This window comes from Gymnoscopelus microlampas, assembly GCF_963454915.1.
Source record: "Gymnoscopelus microlampas genome assembly, chromosome: 10".
Taxonomy (NCBI): domain Eukaryota; kingdom Metazoa; phylum Chordata; class Actinopteri; order Myctophiformes; family Myctophidae; genus Gymnoscopelus; species Gymnoscopelus microlampas.
Window position 1 is genome coordinate 7346810 of NC_139947.1, and position 27839 is coordinate 7374648.

Sequence of the window (27839 nt, forward strand, 5' to 3'; positions counted from 1 at the left end):
GCATCTAACTATGAACTGACTGACCACCCTGGATGTAAAGAGGTGAGAGAGACACACACGCACACGCACACGCACACGCACACTCACACGCACACGCACACTCACATGGGTGTCATGATGATGATGATAATAATAATTCTGCTTCTTCTGACCTGTGAACCACGGTGTGTGTGTGTGTGTGTGTGTGTGTGTGTGTGTGTGTGTGTGTGTGTGTGTGTGTGTGTGTGTGTGTGTGTGTGTGTGTGTGTGTGTGTGTGTGTGTGTGTGTGTGTGTGTGTGTGTGTGTGTGTGTGTGTGTGTGTGTGTGTGTGTGCGTATGCGCGTATGCGTGTGTGCACGTGCTCGCGCGTGGGTGTCCCTCTGCAGGTGAATTCGGTGAACTGCAACACCAGCTGGAAAATCAACCTGTTTATGATGTTCAGTGACCACAGAGAGGAGGTCCTGAAAGGAGTGAGTGAGGAGTTTATTAGTTACTATTCAAACAATGTATATACTTAATATACTTTATCGTCGCTAGCGGCCCACTGGCCCAGCGGCCCACCGGGCATTTGCCCGGTACGCCAAATGGCCGCAAAATGCCCTGTCCGCCCCTGACGTGCAGAAAATTTCTGATAAAAAAAGAGCAATGTTCACCCCTACAGTATAGAAAGACAGACCAAACATTACCAAGTGGCTTGAATTCACACATCCCCTCCATCCTAGTCAGCCTGATCAAGCCAACCAGAGGAGGTTGTTGTACAGTCTTACTGCAGCAGGCAGAAAAGATCTCCTAATGCGCTCCTTCTCGCAATGTAGGTGTAATAACAGTCTGTTGCACTGCCACAGTGTCATGTAGGGCAGTGGTTCTCAACCACATGATTTTTGGGGGGCTCCCCAGATGACAATTTAAGGACTTTTATGACCTCAACAAAAAGGGAAAAAAGACCATTACTGCATCAAAATTAATCAACAAAACTACTATAAAAACTGGTCAAACATTGGTCAAAATGTCAAATGACATAAGCAAAATATTTGCGTTGGGAGGCATTGTGAGCTTGTAGATCTGCTATTTTCACAATATTTATCTGTGGAACCGAGTCAAACTAAATGTAATGCCTCAACTTCTACAATTCCAAGTGCTTATCAGAGTGGGGGGTCCCCAGTTCAAATTTGATTATTTTGGCGGGTTTCGCGGCCTGAAGATGTTGAGAACCACTAGGGGGTGAGGGCACAGTAACTAGGTTTTGAAAGGTGCTTTATAAATGACTTGTTGACTTACTTTCTCTCTCTCTCTCTCCCTCTCTCTCCCTCTCTCTCTGTAGGGAGATGTAGTGAGGTTGTTTCATGCTGAACAGGAGAAGTTCCTGACATGTGACGAGTATAAGAGCAGGATCCATGTGTTCCTCCGAACCACACTGAGACAGTCTGCTACGTCAGCCACCAGTAGCAATGCACTCTGGGAGGTGGAGGTACGAACACGCACACGCACACGCACGCACGCACGCGGGCGCGCGCACGCACGCACACACATCTTCTCTGTCCAGTGTTGTCCACGTGCTGAGATCTCCCTGTGCTTGATTGGCCCTTCAGGTTGTCCATCACGACCCGTGTCGCGGGGGGGCGGGGCATTGGAACAGCCTGTACCGGTTCAAGCACCTGGCTACCGGATACTACCTGGCTGCTGAGGTAACCATGACAACCACTTGGAGGGAGGGAGGGAGGGAGGGGTGGACGATGGAAGATGGATGGATTGATGACAGATGGAGAGATAGAGGGATTGCAAATATTTGAATTTTTGTGTTTGACGGATTCTAACAGCTGTCATTGTTTGCTGTTCTGTCATTGTTGTTTTGTTTTGTTGTGTTCTTGTCGTAGGAGAACCCGGTATATAAGGGAGAAGTGGATCTCAATGCATCAGTGAGTCAGACTGCTCAAACAGTTGATCAAACTAATCAACTTAAAGCTGTACTATGTAACTTTTGTTTGTTTACACCAATTGTCCTCAACCTTAGGGTCGGGACCCCCAGGGGGGTCGCCACATGATTTTGGGGGGGTCCCCAGATGACAGTGATTTTTTTTTAATTGTACCTAAAAAAAAGAACAAAAATAACAAAACATTGTGAAAATAGCAGATCTACAAGCTCACAACGCCTTGTAGACCTGCTATTTTCACAATATTTATCTGCGGAACCGAGTCAAACTAAATAATGCCTCAACTCCTACAATTCCAAGTGCTTGTCTGGGTGGGGGGTCCCCAGTTCAAATATGATTCTTTTTGGGGGTCGCAGCCTGAAAAGGTTGAGAACCACTGGTTTACACGACTGGTTGACAAGTGGAGCAAGCAGGGCAGGCTCTACTAGCTTGGTGGTAAAAAGAAAATCAGCACTTGTGCACGAGACCCGAGTTCGAATCCGGGGTAGAACGTGAAAGCTACAGAGTGCAGCTTTAATTGATTACTTAAAATCAATTAAATAGATTTTGATTCATAAGTTAATTCTCCTCACTAAGACCATGATGTCTTTCTAGATGGACGCCGGTAGCCGTAACAACAAGCGTAGCCATGGCGAGCGGATCAAGTACAAGCTGGTGGCGGTGCCTCATGGGAGCGACATCGCCTCTCTGTTTGAACTGGACCCCACCACCCTGCAGAAGACCGACTCCTTCGTTCCAAGGTTTGTTACAACAGGCTCTATTCACAGCAGCCATATTATGAAGACATTCACAGGTGTTACCAATGATACTAATGAAGGCTCTGTTCCATTCTGGTCAAACAGAGTCAGGTCAGGGTGCTGATATTGTGCATGTTGGCTCACTGGAAACACTCTGTTACACCAGCGGGTCTACAGTTGGGGTCATGGGCTTCCAAATGGCCCCTTACAGGTGTGTAACTCTGAGAGTGTACAAATGGAACCAAATCATTTGGTTCCATTTGTACACTCTCAGAGTTATGGGGGTCGTGGAAACCACTGTGCTACACTAAATGGAACAGAGCCTTCATTAGTATCATTGGTAACACCTGTGAAGGAAGTGATAATATGGCTGCTGTGCATAGAGCCTACTTCCACCCCATATAGCCACCCTCTCAATCTGGGAACGCATCTGTGTCATTTTAGATTTCTTTGGCCAATAAAAAATAGCTACAAGCTCATAGATATACATGAGCTTGTATATCTGCTATTTTTGAAAAATCGTGAACATTTGTGCAAATCTTTGAATATGTATGGAACAAAATACCTTCGTTCCAAGGTTTGTTACAACTAGGGGTTGGGATCTGGAACCGGAGGAACCGGGTCCAACGTTGAGGAACCGTAATCGGTTCCATCACATTTTAGAACCGTTTCTGGAACCGGTTTATCACACTGTCAGAGCTGGTATGTGGACTTCCGGTCTGCTATCACAATTACGCAAATCAGAAAATGCAGGTTAAATGGGGTAATGTTACTGTACATCTGCCCATTTTTCTGTTAGCAATGGTGTTCGTCAAGGGGGGAATTTGTCTCCTGTTTTATTCAATGTTTACATGGATGCTGTATGCTGATGACCTTGTTGTTCAGTCCATACAGTGGAGGGTAACAGCAGCTATTGAAAGTATGCTCAAATTATGGCAATGATCATGACATAATTTATAATGCAAAAAAGAGTAGTGTCATGATAGTGAGAAGCCATGAGGACAAGAAGTTGGCCTTCCCAACCTTTCACTCAGTCGTCTGTCTATCTGTGTGCCAGGAAATCAAGTACCTTGGCCACATTTTTACCGACAATCTCTCCATGATGATAGAGATGATATCTCTAGGCAGTGCCGCATACTTTATGGCCAGGGTAATATGCTGCTTCGCAGGTTCAGCATGTGTTCAGGTCCTGTCAAGTGCTCTTTTTAACCCATTAATACCTGGAACTGTGTCATTTTTAGATTTGAGCTAAAAAGCATTATTTTACACTTTGGGCTATTCAAAAATAGCAGATGTACAAGCTCATAGCGCGGCACCGAGTGCCGCGCTACGAGCTTGTAGATCTGCTATTTTTGAAAATTTGTGAAAATGTGTGCAAATCTTTGAATATATATATTTTTAAAGCGAACATTTTAACTCAAATCTTTGCTTTTGGGGGTCCTTGACATGAAAAAGTTTGAGCACCACTGATATAGAAACATACCTTTTTCAGAAAACTGTTGGGATTTAAGAGACATGTAGAATCGGCTTCAGGTCTCAATGGGTTAAAGCATTCTGCACTCCCATGTATACAGCTTTCCTGTGGTGCACGTACAAGAAAGGTAGCATGCAGAGGCTTAAAGTGGCCTACAATGATGCCCTGAGGATACTACTTAAGGTCCCTAGATGGCATAGTGCCAGTCACTTGTTTGTAACATGTGGAATCCACACTTGTGAGGCTCTCTTAAGGCACTTAAGGCAGGCATATGTATGGATTCATGTCTCGCCTGGATGAGTCCAGGAAAAGTCTTATTGAGGATATAGTCAATCCTGGGAAGAGCTGTCTCAGGTACTCGTCCAGGCTGCGTAAACACTGGAGAATCAGCCTCTATTTATACATTTTTATTTTGTATTTGTTGTTTCATTTGTTGTGTGATGTTGACGATTTGTATGTACTCTCTGGACCCCCTGTGTTTCTGGTATAAAGTTTGAATTGTATTGAATTGAATTGACAATTCCGGTGCCTGCGTTTGTACACTCTCAGAGTTACAGACCTGTAAGGATCCATTTGGACCCCCCCTATAGGAAGCGTTAACTCTTTAACTGCCAGAGTAATAGTGTAATAGTGTTACGCTGCTGCTGGTCTAAGTCCACATACCATATTTGGACTTTGTGGCATGCTGCAAACTGGAGTTATAGCTGTTTTAAATCCCGTGCTCATCCCGTGCTTGGGGGTCCCTGGACCCCTCTTTGATAACTTCAGCAATTCATGCGCGTCCCTATTGGTGGTCTAAGTCCACATACCATATTTGGACTTGGTGGCATGCTGCAAACTGGAGTTATAGCTGTTTGAAATCCCGTGCTCATCCCGTGCTTCCACGGACGGACATACGGACAAAGTCAAGCTTAGAGCGGTTGGCACCGCTAAAAAAAGTACACAGGAGCCAAGATGTTTTGGTCGCATATGCTCCCCAAATTAAAATAATTGTTCTGTGAGAGATGGATGGAAGAGGGCCAGACACTACATTTTAAATACTGACCCCAGGATATTGCATGAAGCCCTATTGGTGGCGTACCATGTGTATTATTTTTTGTTCTCTCTCTCTCTATTATATATTTTATTCAAAATTTTGAGTTGCCAGTTATTGTTGCCTTTGGTCTCTCCATCAGGAACTCGTACGTGCGGCTGAGACATCTTTGCACCAACACGTGGATACAGAGCACCAACGTTCCCATAGACATCGAGGAGGAGAGACCCATCCGACTCATGGTTAGTGGCTATTTTCGTATATTTTCATTGCCGTCACAAGCATAGTAATAAAAACGTTTGTGTGAGTGTGTGTGAGTACTGTACACATGTAGGAAGGACAAATAAAGAAACCTTCCTTCCTGGGACACTAGACTGAATGAGAGCCAACCCGTCGGTCTATTTATATGTAATACATTTGACCGGGGTCGGCTCTGTACTGCTGTGTTGATTTTGACAGCAAATTTTAGTTTTAGTCATAGTCTTTTGAATCAAATTCCATGTAGTTTTAGTCATATTTAGTCATCTGAAAAGTTTTACTGTTAGTCTAGTTTTAGTCGACTAAATATCATAAGATTATAGTCGATCGATCTACAGTTTATTTAGTCGACTACAATGTATTTTGGCGGTGCCTTAATGGCGTCGTAATGGCTGATTTTACACTTGGTTGCATGCTGAAAATAGCCAGATTTACAAGCTCCCAAGATCTGCTATTTTCACAGCGCAACACCTGAGCGCAACCAAACATAAAATGAGTTGTCTTTTAGTTCTACTGGATCTCTTCTCCACTAGACCATTAACATTTTAGTCTAGTTTTTATTTGTTGATGAAATTGTCAATATATTAATCTTAGTTTTAGTCATCATGGCTTAGTTTTTATTTAGTTTTTGTCAGTGAAAAAAAGTGTGTGTGTGTGTGTGTGTGTGTGTGTGTGTGTGCGCGCGCCCGTGCAGTTGGGGACATGTCCTACTAAGGAGGATAAGGAGGCGTTTGCCATCGTCTCAGTGCCAGTGATGGAGATCAGAGACCTGGACTTTGCCAACGATGCCAGCGCCATGCTGTGCACCGTGGTGGAGCAGTTCACCCAGGGCTTCATCAGCCCCAACGACCGCAGGTCTGTGTGTGTGTGTGTGTGTGTGTGTGTGTGATATATTATTGATTTCAGCTGTTACAATTCCAAACATGCAAACATGACCCGCTTTAATTACTTCAGTCTATATTAGTACCTTAATGACTAGTATTAACATTCTATTCTGCTATTTTTGAATAGCCTAACGATAAATGGGACACACATATACGTTCACGGTCTTAATGGCTTAATGAAAACCATAGGAAGGTGTTCATTCTTCGAGGTCGGCTGTACTTTTGATTACAGCTTAGAGGAAGCCTTCCTAACCAAAGGGCTAAAATATCAACAGCTAGAGCAGACCATCTCACAGCTAGGCTACAGGTGTAAACTTCTGTTCTTTGGTAGCCTAGGGAAGTGGTTCTCAACATGTGGCAAGGGACCCTCAGGGGGGTCCCCACATGATTTTGGGGGGGTCCCCAGATGACAGTAGAGTGACAACTTAAGGACTTTTAAGACCTTTTAAATTCCAACCATATACAAACTGGTCAAAAAGTGGCCAAATTGTGAAAATAGCCAATCTACAAGCTCACATAGATCTGCTATTTTCACCATACTGTGGAACCCAGTCAAAGAAAATGTAATGCCTCGTCTCCTACAATTCCAAGTGCTTATCAGGGTGGGGGGTCCCTAGTTCTAATATGAATATTTTTGGGGGTCCCCAGTTCTAATATAATTATTTTGGGGGGTCACGGCCTGAAAAGGTTGAGAACCACTGGCCTAGGGCACGTGCACAAGTTGGTTGTGAGGGGCCTTCAAATGGCCGGCCTCTCCGAAAGGAGGGCCAAACAGTTAGCAAGGTACCGCTCAATATCAGCTATCATAGGAAGCTGCTCAATTTGGTGGAGGCGTTGTTTGCTTTATCCATGATTGTTGTCTGCTGTGTTTGACAAGTATGTCAACATTATTGTATGTAACAACAATGTTCTGCCTTATATGCACTTTGTAACTGGCTGTTTTCCCATTATCTGACCGCACTGGCAGTGTTTATGTCCTTTGTACATTCTTGTACTTCTGTTTATGTGGACATAAATAAATATTTCAAATGTGCGTGTCCAGGCGCCATGTCTCACAGCCTGTTCTGGGAATTGAACTAGTGACATTATGGTCACAATTTCACTAGTTTATACCACTGACCCGGACGTACTGTCTGTTCTATAATAACATTCTACCCTATATTAACTGTTCCACAGATATTTTGTCCAAATCTGAAATCAAAACATGTTAACATCTTTTCATTGTACCTTGGTATGATGACAATACATTATTATTCTGATTTTAACATTCAGAATAATAATAGTAGATTATACAAATAGAAGAGGGACTTTACATGTTTTACTTTTTTATTTCAGATTAAGTCGGTGTCAGCTTGTGAGCTTGATAGGCTCTATGCACAGCATCCATATTATCACTTCCTTCACAGGTGTTACCAGTGATACTAATGAAGGCTCTGTTCCATTTAGTGTACTGTAGCACAGTAGTTCTCAGATTTTTCAATTTTCACGACCCCCATAACTGTGAGAGTGTACAAATGGAACCAAATGGACCCGTAAAGGGCCATTTGGGAGTGTTTCCAGTGAGCCAACATGCACAATATCAGCACCCTGACTCTGTTTGACCAGAATGGAACAGAGCCTTAATTAGTATCATTGGTAACACCTGTGAATGTCTTCATAATATGGCTGCTGTGAATAGAGCCTATTCAGTATCAAATCTAAAGTGTGAAGCCCAGTGACAATAAACAAAATTAGTCAGCACTAGTCCTCCCTTCTGAATGAGAAAACATTACAACAACAGTGATAAACTTGTTGTTTCTTGTGTTTCAGGTTTGCCATCAAGCTGTTGGAGGACGTGGTGTTTTTCGTAGCTGACGTTGTGAACAGTGGACAGCCCGTCCTGGACGTGACCATGTCCAAAGCCAACAGAGAGAGACAGAAACTCATGAGGGAGCAGAACATCCTCAAGCAGGTGGGTGAACCTTCAAAACCACAGTGGTGGAAAAATAACTCAAATGTTTTACTTAAGTAAAACTATCAATATTGCAATGAAGAAATACTATGTTACAAGTAAAAGTCCGGAATAAAAAAATTACTTGAGTAAAAGTACAAAAGTATTGGTATCAAAATGTATTTAAAGTAACAAAAGTAGAAAGTAGTCATTATGCAGAATGTCCTGTTTCACAAGTTTTCAAATGCATTAAAAAAGAAAAAAAATTACCACAATCCAGCTCTTGCCACCTCGGGCGTGTGCACAAACGAGCACTAGCGCGAGAATTTCATGGGACCGCTCGCCTCACCGCCCTTCAACATCCCAGACCTTGATGTGATGGTTCTTCTTTTGGTCCAATGTCAGATCTTTGGCATCCTGAAGGCTCCTTTTAAGGACAAGGCAGGGGAGGGGCCTCTGCTGCGATTGGAGGAGCTGTCAGACCAGAAGAACGCCCCCTATCAGTACATGCTCCGCCTCTGTTACCGGGTGCTACGCCACTCCCAGGAGGACTACCGCAAAAACCAGGTGAGATTACTGCAAAAAAAACTGGTACTAGAGTCAGATGAATATATCGGCCCTCATTTGACTTTTTTGATTACGTTGGTATCGGCCATTATGCACCCCATGTGTCCTGATTTGTCACCACTTTCAATTTGGTGTCTCTATTTTGGGCATGTCATTAGCGAAACATTTCAAGATTTTCAAAAACAGCAGATCTACGAGCTCACAACATGTCTCATTGTGCTGTGTTGTGAACTTGAGGATCTGCAATTTTTTCAAAACTTGAATCAAATCTAAGTTCTCCAAATTGATTAGAACTGATTTAGCACTTTTTGGCAAAATATGGGCCAAAACATTCCTAATCAGTGGTCTAGGACTATCCAAACTCGGGACCAGCATCAGACAAATAAATCTGACTTTGGTCGGGCTTTAATAATAACCTCAAAAACCAGACGAGCTGACCTCAAATACCAGATGAGATGACATCAAAAAACAGATTAAAATGATGGATTTAGTTGAACTAGGAACATTATTGGTTGTGTACAAAACGAAAAAACAGAAGTTATTTGAGTTTAGTTCAGAGGATGAGGACCACAGAGGAAGATATGATTTTAAACATCTGTTTGCTCGGAAAACATTAAAACAAATGTGTATTTCTGTTACAAGTATAAAGTTATGGAACTCTCAAAGCAAGGAGTTGAAGAGTTGTACAACAATGTTTCAGTTTATGAAAGTGTTTAAAAGGGGAAACATTAGAAATTATGAATTGGATAGTTAATTACAAATTTGTGTTGTTTTCTTTCTTTGTTCTCTAACTTTTTAGTTTTTTTTCAATCCCTGCAACACTGAGTGTCAAAGTGTCCTTGAGCAAGACAACTGAGTCCTCAACCTGTGTTCTGTCTGTCTGTGTGTCTCCAGGAACACATAGCCAAGCAGTTTGGCGTGATGCAGAGTCAGATCGGTTATGACATCCTGGCTGAAGACACCATCACCGCTCTGCTGCACAACAACAGGAAGCTGCTGGAGAAACACATCACCAAGACGGAGGTGGAGACCTTCGTCAGCCTGGTCCGCAGGAACAGAGAACCCAGGTAAACGGGGGACAGAGAACCCAGGTAAAAAACGGGGACAGAGAACCCAGGTAAACCGGGCGATAGAAAACCCAGGTTTTCTTTTTTTTTCCAGAGTTCATCTTCATAGAGTTCACCTCATCTGATGCGTAGAAATTGCATACCTCCCAAGTTCACATAGTGGGGGGATTAACCCTTTAAGACCGGGAACGCATCTGTGTCATTTTCAGATTTCTTTGGCTATCCAAAAATAGCTGATCTACTAGCTCGATGTGCTGCGCTATGAGCTTGTATATCTGCTAATTTGTTTTTAATCGTGAACATTGGTGCAAATCTTTCAGTACATATATATTTGTATATTTTTTCTTAACTAAAATCTTTGCTTCTGGTGGGGGTCCCTGGAACAAAATATTTTGAGATGGAGGGGTCCGCGGCCAAATACATATAATTGTAGAATCCCCAGAAGCAAAGATTTGAGTTACAATTGTTCGCTTAAAAAAAAAAAGTGTATATAAGATTTGCACACATTGTCACGATCTACAAGCTCATAGCATTTGGTGCAGCAACAATAAAAATGTACCGATCAAAACAAAGATGAAGAGAGACAGACAGACAGACAGAATAGAGAGAAGGGGAGAGACATTACATGATGATAACATTTGTGCACAATGTTTCAGACGGTTGATGACTTTTTTGTGTGTCCATGTGTGTCCGTGTGTGTCCGTGTGTGTCCGTGTGTGTCCGTGTCTGTGTCCGTGTGTGTGTCTGTGTGTCCGTGTCCGTGTGTGTGTGTGTGCGTCACCAGGTTCCTGGACTACCTGTCCGATCTGTGTGTATCCAACAACGTTGCGATTCCCGTCACCCAGGAGCTCATCTGTAAATGTGTCCTGGACCCCAAGAACCAAGACATCCTCATTAAGACTGAGTATGAACATACATGAACCCTAACCCTAACCCCAAGAACCAAGACACCCTCACCCCTTGGGCCCTTTTAAGAGTAGCCAAGTAGTTTACCCCTTTTTCTCCCCAATTTAGTCATTAAGCCAATATTCCTCCCCACAACATTCCTCACTTTTATCCCTGCTGTTGTATCCTACTGGCTCACCTGCCAGTTAGGAGCCCCCACCGGGAGGACGTAGAGAATATGTGCAATGACAAATATCAACCTCCCCGCCCGGCTTCCCTCCCCGAACACGGGCCAATTGTGTTCATATAGCGAGTCTTATTATGGACAAAGCCAGATACACCGCGGTGGATTCCAACCTCCAGACTGCGGTGGTGGGCAGGCACTTTACCACTGAGCCACCCGAGCTCCCCTTAGTATGATTAAGACTGAGTATGGACATAGATTAGTGTAAAAACTGCTATTCACTCATTGTCCTAAGAAAGCCAGATTACTTAAAAGAGTTTAATATTTCTGCAGGACAGAAGCAATACAGCCCTGTTTCCTTCACAGCCCCCCCCCTAAATTCTCCCAGTCCCTTTTGCACATGTACTTACAGTATATCTATCAGAACAGTGGTTCTCAATCTTTTTCATTTCATGGACCCCCATTTGATGCATTTTTTTCATCTCAGGGACCCCAATCTACACTCTAAAATCAAGTGGGAATCTTTGATCTAAGCAAAATGTTGTCGTCTTGTAAAGGGGGTTCTTGGAATCAGAAATCAGGGAAAGGGGCAGTGGTGGAAAGTACATTTACTCAAGTATTGTACTTAAGTAACAATTTGAGGTATTTTTACTTTACTGGAGTATTTCCAATTTGCAGTACTTTTACTTTTTACTTTGTAGATTTAGATTGTTATTACAAAACATACATTAACTCCAGACTTTTACTTGTAGCAATGTATTTCTACATTGCAGTATTGATACTTTTACTTTATTAAAGAATTTGAGTACTTTTTCCACCACTGGAAGGCCTGACAAGTCCTATTGAGGCCAGACAAGTTTGAGGATCAGAATACAAAGAGACGAGGCGAGTCAGAGACAGATGCAAACCACACCCCAGCTGCTTGAAGTTCTTGTCCTACACGTGCGGGCCGGGTGGGCATGTCCGAACCAACCAGAGCCAGAGCCCCGTCTGGGGGGGTTCTATAGGCGCTGAACAATGTCCAATCAGCAGGACAGATCTGCCCCGTGGCCACCAGTGGTGTAAAGTAACTAAGTACATTTACTCAAGTACTGTACTTAAGTACAATTTTGAGGTATTTTTTGACTTTACTGGAGTATTTCAAATTTTCGGTACTTTTAATCTACTCCGCTACATCTCAGAGGCAAATATTGTGCTTTTACTCCACTACAATTATTTTAAAACATTATTTACTAGTTACTTTGTAGATTTGGATTATTATTACAAATAATACATTAACCACTTCAGCCCTATAAACATTTCGGGCCATTTGAAAATAGCCGATCTACAAGCTCACAATGCGTCGTGATGCGACGCATTGTGAGCTTGTAGATCGGCTATTTTCAAAAGATTTGTATGCATTTTACACATTTGAAAACTTGTGAAATGGGCCATTCTGCACAATGGGTACTTTTACTTTTGTACTTTATTATTGAATTGTTTTTATTGATTTTTCAACTACTTTTGTACTTTAAGTATATTTTGATACCAATACTTTAATTTTTTGATACCAACCAATTTGTACTTTTACTCAAGCAAATTTTGAATTCCGGACTTGTAACAGCGTATCTCCTACATTGCAGTATTGATACTTTTACTGAAGTAAAACATTTGAGTACTTTTTCCACCACTGGTGGCCACTGCCTTGCTTTGAACTGTCGTGAAGAGAAACCGCACACATAGAAACATGTCTGAGCAGGTCTGAGTGGGGAGTGGACATTCACTGGTACCACACACACACACCACAGCTATTGTCTCACACACACACACCCACCATTCACTGACTGTATACACTATATACAGGTATTATGAAAAGTGTACATTATATGAAGTAGATATTGTTCCATTTTCCTACACGTTAGATAGAGAAATACATAGATAGGCAGGAAAACAGACATACAGACAGACAGGCAGGCAGGCAGACAGACAGACAGACAGACAGACAGACAGACAGACAGACAGACAGACAGACAGACAGACAGACAGACAGAGACATACAGTATACACGTAGATAGATAGATACAGTGAGTAGATAGATGGATAGGAAGTAAACTGTAATTATAACTGTGTGTGTGTGTGTGTGTGTGTGTGTGTGTGTGTGTGTGTGTGTGTGTGTGTGTGTGTGTGTGTGTGTGTGTGTGTGTGTGTGTGTGTGTGTGTGTGTGTGTGTGTGTGTGTGTGTGTGTGTGTGTGTGTCTCCAGGCGCCGTGTCCCCAAAGAAGCGCCCCCTGGTGGGACTCAGGGAGAATACCTCAACATGGACGACTATGGAGAGGAAGATGAGGTGTCTGTCTGTCTGTCTGTCTGTCTGTCTGTCTGTCATAGTGATTTGAAGGTTTGGAGATCATATCTGAAAGCCTGTCACTGGGACTTGAACTGGTGACACTATGTTCACCATATCATTTTATGCTGATGGCGTCGTAATGCCTGATTTTACACTTGGTTGCATGCTGAAAATAGCAGATCTGCTATTTTCAGAGTGCAACACCCGAGCGCAACCAAACATAAAATGACTTGTGTTTTAGTTCTACTGGATCTCTTCTCCACTAGTCATTTTCTAACATTTACATCTAGTTTGTATTTGTTGACGAAACTGTCAATATATTTAGTCTTAGTTTTAGTCATCATGGCTTAGTTTTTATTTAGTTTTCGTCAGTGAAAAAAGGTAGTCGACGGACATTTTTCGTCATAGTTTTAGTCGACAAAATCAACACTGCTCAATCAACCGATTGTGTTTTGCGGCTTGGATCAGTGGAACTAATGTAGTATACATTACATAAATTGTAATTTAGCAGTATTAATCAAATTAGTCAAAGCATTATATAGCTTGCTGCTGATCAGAAATGGGAATTCAATCATATATTTTCGTGAAAGGAAATGACGAACCGATGACAGCTTCCTTCTCGGCTTCCGGGATGTGTAGTTCTAGACTCTGTTATTTAGAGATTGTGGAATAGGTGTGGACACTGACAGTAACTGTGTGTGTGCGCGCGTGTGCGTGCGTGTGTGTGTGTGTGTGTGCGTGTGTGTGCAGGTGTGGTTGGTGTGGACAGATAAGGCGAATGAGAAACGTGAGAAAAGCATCAGAATGCTGGCCCAGGAGGCCAGACAGGGAAACGCCCACGATGAGAACGTACTGACCTATTACAGGTATTTAATACACACACACACACACACACACACACACACACACACACACACACACACACACACACACACACACACACACACACACACACACACAACAACAAACATGCGAGTACTTTATCCACCACTGTGTGCCGCAGGTACCAGTTGAAGCTGTATGCCAGGATGTGCCTGGACAGACAGTACCTGGCCATTGACGAGATCTCCAAGCAGCTGGACGTGGAGCTGATCTTCCTGTGCATGATGGACGAGACGCTGCCGTTTGACCTGCGGGCGTCCTTCTGCCGCCTGATGCTCCACGCCCACGTGGACAGAGACCCCCAGGAGCTGGTCACGCCCGTCAAGTTCGCCCGGCTGTGGACCGAGATACCGTCCTCCATTACGATCAAAGAGTACGGAACATGTACTACTAATAGTTACTATTACTATTACAGGGTTCCCACGGTCATGACATTCCTGGAATATTTTGAAATTAGAAAAACAGTTTTCCAAGCCTGGAAAAGGTTTGGAATTAATCAAATGTTTTGGAAAATGTTCAAAACGGTTAGTTTTCAGGATTAAAATTCTAAAATGGCAAAAGTAGCAGATCTACAAGCTCGAAACGCGTCGAGCTTGTAGATCTGCTACTTTTGATGCTTTTGTGTGACACTGTAGATGAGAGGTTTCTCCCCGACAGCAACGAGATGTACATTGTTTTTGTCTAACATTACGTGAAAGACGGGTAAGATGTGGTAAAATGCAGTGCTACTTGATACGTTATTAGCTTGTAGATCTGTTCTTTTTGTCACGTGACACCTTCGCTCGAGTCTGTCTTGGGGCATTGATGGCACACTGGTTTAAGAGTCTCATTATTGCACTGTATGAGTTCTATAGTCCTGGAAATGGGGTAAAATACTTTGGAAAAGTTCTGGAAAAGTTTTGAAAATTCATTGTTAAAAATGTGTGGGAACCCTGCTATTACTTTTACTATTACTATCAAAGAGTATGGAATGCAATACTAATAATATTAGTATTACTATTAATATTACTACTACTGCTATACTCTATATTAAAGAGTATAGAACATGCAGTTTTAATAATACTACTAATACTATTACTGTTCTTATCAAAGAGTACGGAAGACGTATTTAATAATACTAATACAACTACTGCTATTACTATCAAAGAGTATGGAACTTAATACAAGAGATATTTTGGCCGCTACGCAGTCCTCACACCTATGTTGCACTAGCCTGGGACCAGACGAGTCTGCCAGTGTAAAACAAAAATTGCCCTCAGCGATTTGGGTCTGGCCCCACTCCGTTGTGAATCCATTTCCTGATCCTGAAGTCTGGGGTGACCAAATATTCAAATATGGGAGACTGTAATTGGTAGTTGGTTGCGTGCAGAGTCATTCTTTTGACCCCGCCCCTTGGAAAAATGGATTATTATCACAAACACACACTAACCACTTCAGCCCTATATGTATTTCGACCGTTTGAAAATAGCTGATCTACGAGCTCACAATGCATCACGATGTGACACATTGTGAGCTTGTAGATCAGCTATTTTCCAAAGTCTAGGGTGACATAGTGAAATATTCAAATATGGTGAGACTGTAATTGGTAGTTGGTTGTAGGTCTAACCCAGGGGTCTTCAACGTTTTCAGGCCACCCCCTAGCTGAGAGAGAGATGAAGCAGGGACCCCCTCTATATTGTATAACATTGTGTTTCAGATTATACTTTTTTGTTTACTTGGTCTGCTCTTTTTTCCCTCTACACCAAACCTCTTTGACAAAAATAGCCAATCTACAAGCTCACAACGCCTCGCAGCGCGAGGCGTTGTGAGCTTGTAGATCTGCTATTTTTGGCTAGAGTTCTCCTCAGAAAAGGGATGCTAGGGTTCAAGTGGTTAAGGTAAAAAAGAAAAATCATATCACACAAAGATTTGGCGGACCCCCTGCAGTAACTCTGAGGACCCCTTTTGAAGACCCCTGGTCTAACCAATTGCGTGCAGAGACATTCTTTTGATCCCGCCCCTTGGGGAAAATAACGTCCTCATAGAAGCACCAGTTTTATGTTGTGTCTGATATCAGTGCATGTTGATGTGACAGCTTTGGGCATGTCGCTTCTTGGTTGTTTCCTCAGTGTCTTGCCTGTTCTCAGCTGCTTTTCTGGCCCTTAGAAGCTTGCATTCTATCCGCTGGAGTTTTATGTTGTGTCTGACATCAGTGCACGTTGCTCTCATGTGTGTAATAATTCTTGTATTATTCCATCAGCTACGACTCCAACATGGATGACAGTCGAGACAACAAGAAGAACCGTTTCTCCAACACCATGGCGTTCATGGAGGAATACCTCAACAACGTCCTCAACGATGAGCTGCCCTTCCACAACGAGGAGAAGAACAAGCTCACCTATGAGGTCACTACTGTCTCACTACTGTCTCATCTGGTTCTTATATACCTCTATATATGAGGTCACTACTGTCTACTCTCTTTAATATCCCTCTATATATTCTCTTCCCCTCTATCTCTCATTCTAAGGCTGTGTGTCCACCAAAGCTTTTTTTTCCCAGTTGAAAACTGCTGGAAAATATTCAAACTCTCAGCGGACAGATAAAATCACCAGACGTGAAAGCGCGGTACATAGTAGTCACTCAGCGTCGCTTCGCTGGCGTTTTCCAGCATAGCATAAACACACATCTCACTCATAATTGAAAACAAGTCAAAACATACGTTACACTCAGGACACAGCCCGCAACTCTATCCATCCCTCTATCTCTCACTCTAACTATACTGTATGTATCCCTCTATCTCTCCCTCTATCTCTACCTCTACTCTGTCGCTTCCTCTATGTTTACCTCTATCACTCCCTCTAACTGTCTATCTTAACCTCTATCACTCACTCTATCTATCCCTGTATCTCTATTGGTGGTGAAAAATGTTAGCAGCAGATAACGGTAGTCAAAGCAGGTTTAAAGGGATAGTTCACCCCCAAAATGACTCTCTTTTCTATCACCTCATGGAGACTTGAATTAATGGATATTTCTTTGTTTTTGTCGCATTCCTAAGCCAGTAATTTTATGACCAGCAGGACCGGTAGGAGACACAAAGAGTGTCCTTTGTATCTCCAACCGGAACCGCTGCCTACCGGTCCGCTGGTCATCAAATTATTGGCTTACGAATTCGTAAAAAACTAAGAAATATCCATTAATTCAAGTCTCCATGGGGTGACTAATCGATAGAAAAGAAAATATTTTTTTTGGGTGAACTATCCTTTTAACTCTCTCAGTGCCAAGCCCCGAGTTATCCCGAGTTTTTTCTGAATGCCCTAAGTGCCAGAACGAGAAATCCCGAGTTTTTACTTAATGTTGTTTCATAGACCGTGACGGTCTGATCTTGAATCCGAAGGGAGCAGTAAAACTGTAGCACAAACGGACACGGAAATAATGGATTTAGCGTCATTCGGTTGCCGTCGACTCCATGTTTGTAGTTTTTTTTCTTTCACCTGTATCTCTGTTCTTGTTTTTTTTGGCCATTTTTCCGAGGAGACGCGTGTTTCCAACGGCCTGCAGCGAAGGGGACACTAGCTCCGGATGCAATGTTTTGCTTCCGGAGCAATAGTCAGAGACTCCTGCTCCGGAAACAAGATAAATATGGATCTAAACTTTTATGACAACGTTAAAACTACTTAAAAACGAAAATCGCTCGAAATCGCTTGGCACTGGGTGAGTACATTATGAAAATACTCTGGCAGTCAAAGAGTTAAGCAGGCCTCTGATAGTTGCAATTGTCCATGAGTGTGAGCGGCCAATAAGCATTCATCCAAGGAGGGGGAAGAACCCTTGTTAGCCCAATGGCCACCGGGCGGAACGGACCACCCGAGACGTCTTTCGCTCACGTTGATCAAGTTTGATCCTTACCTGTGTGTGTGTGTGTGTGTGTGTGTGTGTGTGTGTGTGTGTGTGTGTGTGTGTGTGTGTGTGTGTGTGTGTGTGTGTGTGTGTGTGTGTGTGTGTGTGTGTGTGTGTGTGTGTGTGTGTGTGTGTGTGCGTGCGCGTGTGTGTGCGCCCCTCTCTCTCTCCACAGGTGGTGAGTCTAGCCAGACATCTGATCTATTTTGGGTTCTACAGCTTCTTTGAGCTGCTCAGACTGACCAGAACTCTGCTGGGCATCATCGACTGCATCCCCAACACCTCCCAGTCCTCCGCTCTGATGTTCCACGACGACAGCGCTGGTACCGTAGTGCCTAACCCTGTATATTAGTACATAGGACTCTGCTGTACACATAAACCAAAGAGGCTTAGTAGGCTCTATGCACAGCAGCCATATTATCACTTCCTTCCCAGGTGTTACCAATGATACTAATGAAGGCTCTGTTCCATTTAGTGTAGCACAGTGGTTCCCACGACCCCCATAACTCTGAGAGTGTACAAATGGAACCGAATGGACCCTTACGGGTCCATTCGGTTCCATTTGTACACTCTCAGAGTTACACACCTGTAAGGGGCCATTTGGAAGCCCATGAGGGTCCCTGGACCCCAACTTTAGACCCACTGGTGTAACAGAGTGTTCCCAGTGGGCCAACATGCACAACATCAGCACCCTGACTCTGTTTGACCAGAATGGAACAGAGCCTTCATTAACAGGTAACACCTGTGAATGTCTTCATAATATGGCTGCTGTGCATAGAGCCTATTTAGGAAGATAATCCAACTCACTCTCCACTGGTGCACCAATGGGTATCCTCAGTGGGCGTCCTACTGTGTGTTTACTGGTGCTAGATCTCACAGGAGTGTGTTGCTGGGACAGAGAAAGTGGATATGAAAAAAAATGTAGTGTGATGGAAAGATTGTGTGTTGTGACGATTGGGCAGTGCTGGACAAAGTACTCAAATGTTTTACTTAAGTAAAAGTATCAATACTGCAATGTAGAAGCACTCTGTTACAAGTAAAAGTCAGGAATTCAACGTTTACTTGATTAAAAGTACACAGGTAATGGTATCAAAATGTACTTAAAGTACCAAAAGTAAAAGTACTAACATTTTTGAAAATAGCAAATCTGCAAGCTCACAACGCGTCGTGGTGAAGACTAGGATTTAGAAGACATTTGTAGATGCGTTCCCGGATTGAATGGGTTAATTGCAAGCAAGAAATAAACATGCCTGTCTGTCACTCTCTCTCTCTCTCTCCCCCTCCCCCCCCTCTCTCTCTCCCCCTCCTCTCTCTCTCTCTCTCTCTCTCTCTCTCTCTCTCTCTCTCTCTCTCTCTCTCTCTCTAGGGAAGAACGTGAAGCGCTCCATCCATGGGATGGGTCAGATGATGTCCACCATGGTGCTCAACAGGAAGCAGTCCATGTTTGGCGGTGCGGGTAGCAGAGGGGCGGGGCTAACGCACGACGGACACCGGGCCAGCAAGGACAGCATAGACAACATGGACCTGACGGTGATGGACACCAAGCTGAAGATACTGGAGATACTGCAGGTAGATAGATCACTTTAACCCATTAAGACCTGGACCTGTGTCATTTTTAGATTTGAGCTAAAAAGCATTATTTTACACTTTGGGCTATTCAAAAATAGCAGATATACAAGCTCATTGCGCGGCACCGAGTGCCGCGCTACGAGCTTGTAGATCTGCTATTTTTGAAAAATCGTGAAAATTTGTGCAAATCTTTGAATATATATATTTTTAAAGCAAACATTTTTAGCTCAAATCTTTGCTTCTGGGGGGTCCCTGGAACAAAATATTTTGATGGGGGTCCGCGGCCAAATACATATAATTTTGGGGGTCCTTGACATGAAAAAGATTGAGCACCACTGATATAGAAACATACGTTTTTCAGAATACTGCTGGGATTTAGGAGACATGTAGAATCAGCTTCAGGTCTCAATGGGTTAACTAGTTAACTAGTGCTGCTAACTGAGTGGTTCTCAACCTTTTTCTGGATCAGTGGCCTATATGAAAATATTGAAAGCTTTTTGTTTTTGTGTCATCACTCCCAAATGCCATTGTTTATCCTGTATCCTGTATCCTGTATCGAGCTCTCTCTCCTGATTGGATGAAATTGGGATCCTGACCTGAAAATCAATTTTCTGTGTTTTAAAGAAACATCTGTCTGTCTCATCGCGCATATTTAGACACTGAATACAATGTAGTTACTGTATCAGTTACTGTACAAATTCTCCTCTCCTCTCCTCTCCTCTCCTCTCCTCTCCTCTCCTCTCCTCTCCTCTCCTCTCCTCTCCTCTCCTTCAGTTCATTCTTAACGTGCGTCTAGACTACCGTCTCTCCTTCCTGCTGTCCGTCTTCAAGAAGGAGTTTGTCGATGTTTATCCCATGGCCGATGCAGACGCCACCACTAACATGGAACATGCAGGTACTCACATGTATGCACGCATGCACGCACACACGCACACACACACACACACATACAGGAGGATTTTGTTAGATGTGGTGCTGGGACTGAGCTGCCCTTAAAACAATCAATGGACAAATAAAGAATGACATTATCAAAGCCAAACTGCAATATAACGGCTACTTTCCACAGTGTGACTTCCGTAATTCCGTCCAGTTGTTTCATTCCTATGAGAAGTGGAACCTTCTTGATCTTCGACGTGTTTGTGAAAGCCCTCCGTAAATGTTTTATCCATGTATGGAATTTGCCGTGAGTAAGCTGAAAAAAATACTTTTGCTACGTATTTCAGAGAGCCTGTGTGCAACGGGAGCGTACTCAAGTTCCCTCAGGCCTATGTTCCCTCAGCCCTATGTTCCCTCAGCTCTATGTTCCCTCAGCCCAATGTCCCCCCATCCCAAATTAGACCCTATGTTCCCTCAGATGAGTACAAATGAGCTGATGTTTTTGCTCCTGTTTGTTTGTTCATTAACCTGTCTGTCTGTCTGTCTGTCTGTCTGTATCAGACATCTTTTAGCAAGATATCTCAAAAAGTTATAGACAGATTTTTACGCAAAAAAATCCACACGTAATAGTCCATACACCGCGATGTGCGCAGACAAACTAGATGCAGACTTTTGGGTTACGCACTCGGTATGTAGAGTTAAGTTTTTGACAGTGATTTAATCCTGTTGGAGTGTGGTGTGTGTGTGTGACAACCTGATCATCTACGACCCGACGTGGAATTGTTGCCACCCACAACCATGAGAAGTTTACGCTGTTTACGCGGTTATTCCGACATTCTAGTAATAACACAACCTGGATTTGATCATTGCACGTGTCAGTCTGCGTGCTAGTGCTATGGAGATGATATCTAAAGCGCCGTCCCACTCATAAAATAAGTCCTTTATAAGTTTGCAGCCAGCGTCTGTCTGTCCTGGCGTTTTCTGGCGTCATGGGTGTAAAAGCCAAGTGTAGGCTGCAGATAGAGATCGTGGCGCTGTAACCATGACAACAGATCCCATAGTAGGGCTGTAACCATGACAATCCTATAGCCCAAACTCTGAATCTCCGGCGTTTACACAAAAACATGAATAAACAGCTTACATTTGGGGAAAGTGAAAAACGGGCCACGTCACTGTCTGCGTATGCTAATGGCCAATGCCCGTGTGCAAGTTCAGATCAATGGCTCAACCCACTGAGGAGAAACATGCAGAACAGACAGACTGACTGACTGACTGACCAAGGTTTCCCTAATATATAATAGGATAGGATAGGATTAAAAGAGGGTGTGGTAATGTCATGTCACAAAAAGTACAGAGAAGTTAAACAATATAGACCCAGTCCAGTACATACTTTATAGAAGTTTCAAAAATGAATGATAATGATGTATTGATAAGCCCTAAGCATTTTTACAGTTTAACCCATTAAAAAGCCTGTCAGCAGAACTACTGCAGTACCAAGTCCACACTTTTGAGTGTACTTTCGACTCGAATAATGTCCTATATTGTAAACCACAATTCACATACATGTGCCCAATTCCTTCTGCTGCTATATATTAAAAGTGTTTCATACTATAGCGAGTGCTGACGGTGCCATGTCATTATTTTGTCGTCCCGTAACGCCCAGGTTAACACTGCATGCTACACAGGTTACACTGCATGCACATTTGAATGGCCAGACAGACAAAAACAAATCTTTAAATGCAGTCCATTTATCATACAATAATAATCATGAAAAGAATATGAATGTATTCTTTTTTTCAGTGGAAAACATACATTTGTTTCTAGTGTGCAGTTTTAGTGTTGTCGCAAATATGTACAATCCATTTCAATCCATCTGAATATTTGCTGCACTATTGATACTGTACCAACAAAGCCTCCTTCTACGTATCTTCTTGTTTCTGCATAGTGGACACACGCACACACGCACGTGTGTGTGTGCACACGCACACGCACACACGCACGCACGCACACGCACACACACACAGCCAGTGAACCACTTTTACTGCTATTTAGCACTATTTACAGTATATCTAGTGTGAGATAGGATCTACTGGTCCACAAATTTCAACATAAAGTTGATGATGAAATTGACCACTTCTGTAACTCACTTCTCACTTATTTTATCTTTTTGTAATCAGTTTCCTCCCATAACGTAAAAAAAAAAGGCAAGTAGTGTCAAAATATGTGCAGCCATGTGCAGTACAATACTGGTTTGTGAAAAATACCATAGGGGTCTTGCCCTATAGATTGTCATGCTGGGGCCCTTTAATTTGTATTTATTTTGTTGTATTTATTTGATTGACAGATGAGCTTTCACTACTTATCATTATTATTATTTCTTTAATCACAAATATGAGGGCCGCTGTAATTGATGGGGAATTTTGGACCACAGTTTTCTTAACTTTTCTATGATGTTATGATATCCTACAGTAGGATGAATGGTACAGTAGAAAGAACTCCATCCCGGGTCCGCCACAGCTAAAAACGCGTGCTAATAGGCCTTGCGCTAGATCGCATATTTTGATAGTTTTTTTCTTTCTTTTGTTTTTGTGAGATCTGACGTTCATAGTGATGGAACACTATGCAACGTGATTGTCTTGAATGCGCCCCACCGGAAGTCTCGAGACTTCCGGTGGAGGCTGACTTTTGTTTCCAGACATGAAGTTGGTGATAAAATGTACCACTTCTGTAACTTAGTCATACTTCTCTTTTTTATCTTTTGTCTTCAGATTTCTCCCATAAAGTGAAAAAATATGTTTCATAAGCCTGTGCAGTACCATACTGTATGGTTTGCAAAACAGACCTACAATTTACAATTCACAATTTAGGCATTTAGCAGATGCTCTAAATCCAGAGTGATTTACAGTAAACAAGGTAAACACGTACATCAAATGCATAGAGACAGTGTAGTGCCTCAGTAATAGGATCATGCGTCAACCAAGAACAGAATCTAAACCAAGAATCAGTCTAAACAGTACAATATCAAAAAATAAATGAGCTGTACATTGAAACTATACAAGCTATAGGAAATTACATTTTAACCCTTGCATAACACTGCATGGTCGTCAAGGCTAGGTGAAGTCCTACAGGCTAAAGTGGAGTCTGAGGTGTCTTCAGATTATGGCCGAAAATTGGGAGTGAGTCTGTAGTTCTAACTGCAAAGGGGAGTTTGTTCCACAGTTTGGAAGTCTGGGACGTATGGAGTGTTGTCCCAGATGTTTTAGGCAAGGTTCTGACAGTTTCTTTGTGTCCCCTACAGACACACATGCACATACATTTGCACCAAATGATGTTGCTATGTTTACAGTGTACATGTGTGCCAAATGCTTGTATCCACCGCGTAATGATTTTTCATACAATTCCCCCCACCATCAGTTATCTTTATTTTTTTTTGCATTTGGGATAGCCAAGGGATAGCCAACAAAATGAAATCAAATCGGACGTGGCCTATCCTATATTAAAATTGCCTAATGCGTACGGTGAACGGTGGGTCGACATCACAAACGTAATATCCGGACTGGCGAGGCGCACCATTGCACCCGCTTTCAGAGGACCCCAACAGGTGACCTCACCAACACATTATGGAAGGGACTGCAATGGAAATCAGCTGTAAGCTTTTTTGCATCATCTTTTTGATTATGGTGGGGGATACGTTTTACCACGTAGCGCCTTGGCGCAGTGCACAGATTACTGCACTTATAATAGCAAAAGGACATTTTCACGTCTTAAATTAAGACATAAGACCTGCCGGTAATTAAGACGTGCATATTAAGGCCCATGAACACAAAACAATAAAGTCTAATCTAATCTAATGAACCTCATAGCCAGCCAATGTGTATTCCTGCAAAAAAAATAAGAGGATTCACTTTTTGTCCCTTCTCAGCCACCATCAACCTGCAGCACATTGGAGAGCAGGCAGAGGCCATGTTTGGAGTAGGGTAGGTACAACACCTGTCTGTCTGTTTGTTTGTCTGTCTGTCTGTCTGTCTGTCTGTCAATGAACCTACCTGTCAACCTGCCTGCCTGTCTGTCTGTCAATTTAACGTCTAATTTATAGTCTGCAGTACGGCGGTCTTTTTTGAAGAAAGGTTTTTGTCGGCAAGCAACAACTTAAGCATAACTTTGTGTGTGTGTGTGTGTGTGCGTGTGTGTGTGTCTGTAGTAAGGGTAACAGCATCCTGGAGGTGGATGATGAGGGGGGTCGTATGTTCCTGCGTGTGTTGATCCATCTCACCATGCATGACTACCCTCCTCTGGTGTCTGGAGCCCTCAACCTGCTGTTCAAACACTTCAGCCAGAGACAGGAGGTCCTGCACACCTTCAAACAGGTACGCACAGTCTCACACACACACACACACACACACACACACACACACACACACACACACACACACACACACACACACACACAGGTTTATATTACTATATTTGTGAGGACACCATTTTAGGACACTGATTTAATAAAATAATAAATCATATGATTTGTTTGCCATTTTTAATGCTAAAGCTAAAGCCAAAAATAGCCGATCTACAAGCTTGCAGATTGGCTATTTTCTGTGCACGACACCAGCATGTAATTAACTATAAATCTGGCATAACTCCAGCCCTAACCCCAAACCTAAACTCTAAATGCCTCTAAATGCCTAATGATGACGGACAGGCAGGCAGACAGACGAACTAGGTTAATGGAAAAAGACAGGCGGATAAACAGACTGACTGACTATAGATCAACCACTTGAACCCTAACATCCCATACCCTAACATTCACTGACAATACAAGCTCACAACGCGCCACAACGCGCCACAACGTGACGTGTTGTGAGCTTGTAGATTTTCGAATATGTGACGCACACACACACACGCACACACACACACACACACACACACACACACACACACACACACACACACACACACACACACACACACACACACACACACACACACACACACACACACACATTTCTTCAACTGGTTGGCTGTTTCTACTAAAACATCATAATTCTACATATTGTGCTAATTGTTTATGAAACACAGCGCTAGTAGTAGTGTGCTTCTTGCACGCATCGTGAGATTTTATTTTGATTGAACCCACTTACGGCCTGAGGCCGATTCTATAAAGTATAAAATCAGTGGTTCTCAAACTTTTTCTTGTCAAGGAACCCCCAAAATGATATGTATTTGGCCGCGGACCCTCATCTCAAAATATTGAAGAAGCAAAGACTTGAGTTAAAAATGTTCACTTTCAAAATATATACATTCAAAGTTCAAATTAGCAGATTCTGCTATTTTTGAATAGCCAAAGAAATCTAAAATGACACAGATGCGTTCACGGTCTTAATGGGTTAATCCATGTCTGTCTGTCTGTCTGCCTGTCTGCCTGTCTGCCTGCCTGCCTGCCTGCCTGCCTGCCTGCCTGCCTGCCTGTCTGTCTGTCTGTCTGTCTGTCTGTCTGTCTGTCTGTCTGCCTGTATAGGTCCAGCTGCTGATCTCAGGCCAGGACGTAGACAACTACAAGCTGATCAAGAGTGACCTGGACAGACTGCGGACGCTGGTGGAGAAGTCTGAGCTGTGGGTGCAGAAGAAGAGCTCAGGAGGAGGAGACGCTAAGAAGGACAAGAAAGACAAGGAGGTGAGGACTAACCGACAGGACTGCATGGGGGCTTGGCTGGTTCAAATCCCTGGACTTGACCTGCCGGGGGAACATTTGGGCTGTGGTTTAGTGGATGAGAAATAACCTGCTGCCCCCCGAGCAAGGCAGACTAAATACAAATCACTACTTAGCTCATTGACTGCCAGAAACGGCGATTTTACTGTACCTTTCCAGAGCTATGGCCGTTTGAATGTGGCTTTTTTTTTTTTAAAACACTTAGAAAACAACAGCAATCCGAGAAAAATGGACTTATAAATCCTTTAACATGAAAGGTGCGTAGCTTTTTTTGTTGTGATCACGTGATTTCTGGGTGTACTCTTCTTCGGTGGTGCTTGGATCATTCACAGCCCCCCCCCCACCAAAAAAAATAAAAGTGTATGTATGAAAATAGTACAGAATGTCTTTATTTGTATTTATTTGTTTATGTTGTCACCCTCTCTTTCCTGTAGTCGGCGCCAGAGGACACACCCAAGAAAGACAAGCTGGAAAAAAGCAACGAGAACTACCAGAGAGTGAAAGAGGTTGTCTGTCTGTCTGTCTGTCTGTCTGTCTGTCTGTCTGTCTGTCTGTCTGTCTGTCTGTCTGTCTGTAAAATCGCAGCATCGTCTGAATTTGACACATTAGTAACTGGGGTTTTTAGTACAATTAATTGTCCTAAAACCACGATGAAAGGATTCAAATGGATTGTTTTGTTTTGACATAATAATGTTTTGACCTGATAATTTGGTTTTAATTTGGATGATGTGGATAATTTTTATGGGTTGCAAGTAAAAGCTATCCCTTTTTTATAGTTTCCTATGTCTAAAAATATATATATTTTAATTTCAAAAGATAGAAAAAAAAAATCATTAGAAAATAATTTCATTATTTTTTTTATTTGTATTGAAAGACATTTAATACGTTTTGAAAATGTTTAAGAAGTAGTGAAAATAGTGGATCTACAAGCTCATAGTGAGCTTGTAGATTGTCTATTTTCACAAGTTTGGGTCCCGGGGACACACACTAAATTACTCTTTTGGCTCTCGAGCTAACTGGAAAATAGAAAGTTACTCTCTGTCTCTGTCTCTCTGTAGATCTTGGAGAGGTTGAACAAGATGTGTAGCAGTGGAGTGTGGAAGAAGCAGCAGAGGCTGTTGAAGAACATGGGAGCTCACAAGGTGATGCTGGACCTTCTGCAGGTGTCCTACGACAAGGTGAGGAGGAAGACCTGGTTTGCAGTGGTGGAAAAAGTTCTAAAATGTTTTACTTACGTAATCAAAATGTACTTGAGTAAAAGTACAAAAGTATTGGCATCAAAATATACTTAAAGTACCTAAAGTAAAAGTACTCATTATGCAGAATGTCCCAGTTCAACATGTACAAATCTTTTGAAAATATCAGATCTACAAGCTCACACATTGTGAGCTTGTAGATCTGCTATTTTCAAATGGCTGAAATGTATATAGGGCTGAAGTGATTAATGTATGTTTTGTAATAATAATAAGTACAATATATTCCTCTGAGATATAATGGAGTAGAAGTAAAAGTATTGAAAATGGGAAATACTCCAGTAAAGTAAAAAATCCTCAAAAGTGTACTTAAGTACAGTACTTCAGTCCATCTGAGTAAATGTACTTAGTTACTTTGCACCACTGCTGGTTTGGTTGAAACGTGTCCGTTGTTTCTGTCCGTGAGAGGTAAATACAACCATG

General features: G+C 42.6%; 1 protein-coding gene across 2 annotated transcripts in view; it reads left to right on the forward strand.

The window, feature by feature from the left end:
• itpr3 (inositol 1,4,5-trisphosphate receptor, type 3) overlaps window positions 1–27839 on the forward strand; it is a 109284-nt gene that overhangs the window by 32881 nt on the left and 48564 nt on the right. For both annotated transcript variants that reach the window (XM_084070220.1, XM_084070221.1), the window contains exons 6-29: window positions 1–42; window positions 367–450; window positions 1302–1448; window positions 1570–1665; window positions 1855–1896; window positions 2506–2651; window positions 5298–5397; window positions 6108–6268; window positions 8107–8248; window positions 8633–8794; window positions 9689–9861; window positions 10646–10765; window positions 13172–13253; window positions 14004–14119; window positions 14257–14508; window positions 16375–16519; window positions 18187–18334; window positions 19378–19580; window positions 20355–20475; window positions 24379–24433; window positions 24658–24823; window positions 25972–26127; window positions 26598–26669; window positions 27222–27341. The exon at window positions 1–42 is cut by the window's left edge and continues 57 nt beyond it. In XM_084070220.1, the coding sequence (XP_083926346.1) occupies window positions 1–42; window positions 367–450; window positions 1302–1448; window positions 1570–1665; window positions 1855–1896; window positions 2506–2651; window positions 5298–5397; window positions 6108–6268; window positions 8107–8248; window positions 8633–8794; window positions 9689–9861; window positions 10646–10765; window positions 13172–13253; window positions 14004–14119; window positions 14257–14508; window positions 16375–16519; window positions 18187–18334; window positions 19378–19580; window positions 20355–20475; window positions 24379–24433; window positions 24658–24823; window positions 25972–26127; window positions 26598–26669; window positions 27222–27341 (3051 nt within the window). The remainder of the gene's footprint in view (window positions 43–366; window positions 451–1301; window positions 1449–1569; window positions 1666–1854; window positions 1897–2505; window positions 2652–5297; window positions 5398–6107; window positions 6269–8106; window positions 8249–8632; window positions 8795–9688; window positions 9862–10645; window positions 10766–13171; window positions 13254–14003; window positions 14120–14256; window positions 14509–16374; window positions 16520–18186; window positions 18335–19377; window positions 19581–20354; window positions 20476–24378; window positions 24434–24657; window positions 24824–25971; window positions 26128–26597; window positions 26670–27221; window positions 27342–27839) is intronic.